This window comes from Merops nubicus, unplaced genomic scaffold (assembly GCF_000691845.1).
Source record: "Merops nubicus isolate BGI_N331 unplaced genomic scaffold, ASM69184v1 scaffold3763, whole genome shotgun sequence".
Taxonomy (NCBI): domain Eukaryota; kingdom Metazoa; phylum Chordata; class Aves; order Coraciiformes; family Meropidae; genus Merops; species Merops nubicus.
The window spans coordinates 1,275-4,315 of NW_008596743.1; the positions used below are offsets into that span (position 1 = coordinate 1,275).

Sequence of the window (3,041 nt, forward strand, 5' to 3'; positions counted from 1 at the left end):
ATAGTGAGAAGATGTTGTTATAGCAAGACTTTTAAACTGGAAGGCTTCAAGAGTATAAAGTAGGAGGATAAGAACGTCTTCAAATTTGTTTTGTCATTGAACACTGAATATTTGCTGTTACACTGTGACTTCAAAGTTGCCTGCAAGGTTGATTATTTATTTTTATAATGCTTTTTAACAATAAAATTTATCTTTTCTTGTAGATAAAATACAAAATTTGAATGAAGATAATGAGAAGAACAGTCATTTCATCTATGAGAATGCTGAAGACAGTAACAAAACCAATGCTGAAGCTGCAGACACTTCTGTATACAACATTGAAGCCAAGGACTTACCTGATTCTTGGGACTCCCACATTGGAAAAACAGCAGACTCTCCATCAGAAACATCTCAGATGAAAGGGCCATTAAGAACTCACTTGTATGAATGGGAGGATGAAACTGAAGACACCAGAACTGGAGAATATGTATTAGATTTTGGTAACGAACAGCTCTCCGAGGTGAAGAGCAAGGATGAAGAATGTGATAAAGAAGATAATGAAAATCCAAAGGAAGCCATTAGTGAAGAACTTGTGCAAACTATTCCTAGGCCAAGCAACTGTAGGACATACTGTCGATCCAACAAAGCAAAACAGCAGGGGACAACAAATTTTGACAAGCTAATGGATGGCACTAGCCAGTCTTTATCCAAACCAAATAATGAGTCAAATAATGACAGTCTGAACCCAGCAAGGAAAGTTTCCTTAAGTAGTGGGACCAGTTTTAGAGGGACGGTTGGACGGACTAGAGACTACACTGTTCTACATCCATCTTGCTTGTCAGTTTGTAATGTGACTATACAGGATACCATGGAACGAATGGATGAATTTACTACAGCAGCCCCTACTGACTTGGGAGAAGCTGGACGCTTAAGGAAAAAAGCAGATCTAGCTACTACAAAAACTACAACCAGGTTTAGACCGAGCAATACCAAATCCAAAAAGGATGTCAAATTAGAGTTTTTTGGGTTTGATGATCAAGATGAGGGAGGGGGAGATGAAGGCGCCTCTAGAAGTTCTGGGAGTTCCAATTACAAAATCAAGTACTTTGGGTTTGATGACTTGAGTGAAAGTGAGGATGAAGATGAAGAGTGGCAGGCAGCAGAAAGGAAAGCTAACAAAAAACGAAGTAGAACGGCACCATCTTCTTCACTACAGTCAACCTCTGATGGCAATGAAAACTGTTCCCAGGATAGCCAGCTCAGTACTAATGCAGGTAAGCAAAACTTTTAGGGAATGCATCCTTAACGTTTACATTTAGCTGAGCTTTATACTTTGTTGGTTTTGCAGTATACCTAGGAGCTAGTTGAACAGTACTGCTGATCTGGAAATCTAAAAGTTAAATTTGCTTCTTTCTGCTGTGGGTCCTGTCTGGTGTTTCATAGCTGTCTTGAAGCATGCTTGGCATCCCTTGATCTCTTGCCAGAGGTGGAGTTTTCTCTTTTTGAACAGAGGATTCTTACCTTTTTGGTGTGTGTGGAGTATACAGTACCTCTGCCTGGAAAGCAGATATCTTCCCACAGAAGCTCCACATCAACCCAGGATTACGGAGTCAAGTGCAAACATTTAAGTAGCTCTTGGAGATGAGAACTATCTTTTTTCCTTTTTGTGCTTTTGAATGTTTTTGTAAGTGTTTGGACCTTTCTCAGTTTACATCTTGTCCAAGGGCAAGGCTGTGGGGACCCATGGAGTGTCAGTCAAATGACTGGCTGTGAGCGTGCCTCTGGGTATTGATGTGCTTCTGCTTTTGCTTCCAGTTTTCAGATACTGTCATCTTCTGCGTAGGTAGTACGTGTGTGGGGGTAAGTATGTGCACACACATGTGTGAGTAAAATGTTCACACAGAATTTGTTGAGCAAATTCTGGTATTTGAGTGCCTTTGAGAAGTGAGACTTGCTTGGTGCTCAGTTCGGTCCCATGTAGTGACTTTCATCGAGGTTGATGTGTTGGTGAAGATGAAAAGGAGTAACTTGAAAATTTCACTTGATTTGAGAAGTTTCTTTATCATTTTATTTTTTAAAAAGTAATACCAAAGAATCATGTCTGTGGTAGAAGTATTTCAAAACACATCCACTGTTATAGGGAACTGTTTGATCCTCCATTTTGGAGCACAAAGCATGAGAAGTTTTTATCCATTCACTGAAGTTCTTACATTCTTAAGACTTTGGCAAGATGTATTTCCATGTGGTGGGGAAAGGTAGACTCAAGTTAGACTTGAGTCTAACCTTGCAAATGCTGGAGAAACTTTTTTCCAACAAATAACTTCTGCTAATACAATGGAGAAATAAAATTTCATAGGATAAAAGTGTTCATTTCTTCATTCTAATTACAACAATCTAAACCCAGAATTGTCTGTAAGCCTTTTAATCAAAGGTAAATGTAACTGCTAGATATTTTATTTTTTGTGAATTCTAAAAGGGCCAGGCAGTTACATGAGAAGATTGTGTTTTCAAACAAAAAAACCCTTGATTTGTTTTCATACAGCTTAATTATGGTAAGACACATGCATTCCAGCCTCTTTGCAAAATGGGTTTAACTTAGAGGGCCACTGCTGAAATACTCCATCTGAGTCCCTTTCTCTGATGAGTCTTTGTTCAGCTATTTATTCCAAGGGGAAAAAAAAAAATCACTTATGCAGTTAATGCAGCTGAGATGCTGACCCATCACATAATCCTTTCAGCTGCTGTCCTCTGGAGTCTCAAAATATCCACAATGTGTATTCAGTACTATATTCACCAAAGAGGCCATTGGACTCTGAGGTATCACAGATTATTTCTCTGAAATATTTTCCTAAGAGATTTCCATATCACAGGAAGATGAAAATTTGTGCTTTGTCAGTTTATTAACACACTTTTTCACTCTCCTGGTGCCTGCACTGAGATGCTTCCCCTTTAGTTTGCATCTCCTTTGCTCATTTGATTCCTGTTGTGCTGCTGTAGCCAGGTGAGGTATGACTTGCATTTTTTCTTCTGAAAATGAAAAGGGTGACATGAAGCTCTTTCCC

General features: G+C 39.0%; 1 protein-coding gene across 1 annotated transcript in view; it reads left to right on the forward strand.

Moving 5' to 3' along the window:
- Window positions 1-203: 203 nt before the first annotated feature.
- The window catches only part of LOC103769272 (wings apart-like protein homolog), a gene marked incomplete at its 5' end in the record, with an annotated part of 27,184 nt that continues 24,346 nt past the window's right edge, over window positions 204-3,041 (forward strand). Inside the window, one exon of the mRNA XM_008936455.1 lies at window positions 204-1,253. Within this exon, the coding sequence (XP_008934703.1) occupies window positions 204-1,253 (1,050 nt within the window). The remainder of the gene's footprint in view (window positions 1,254-3,041) is intronic.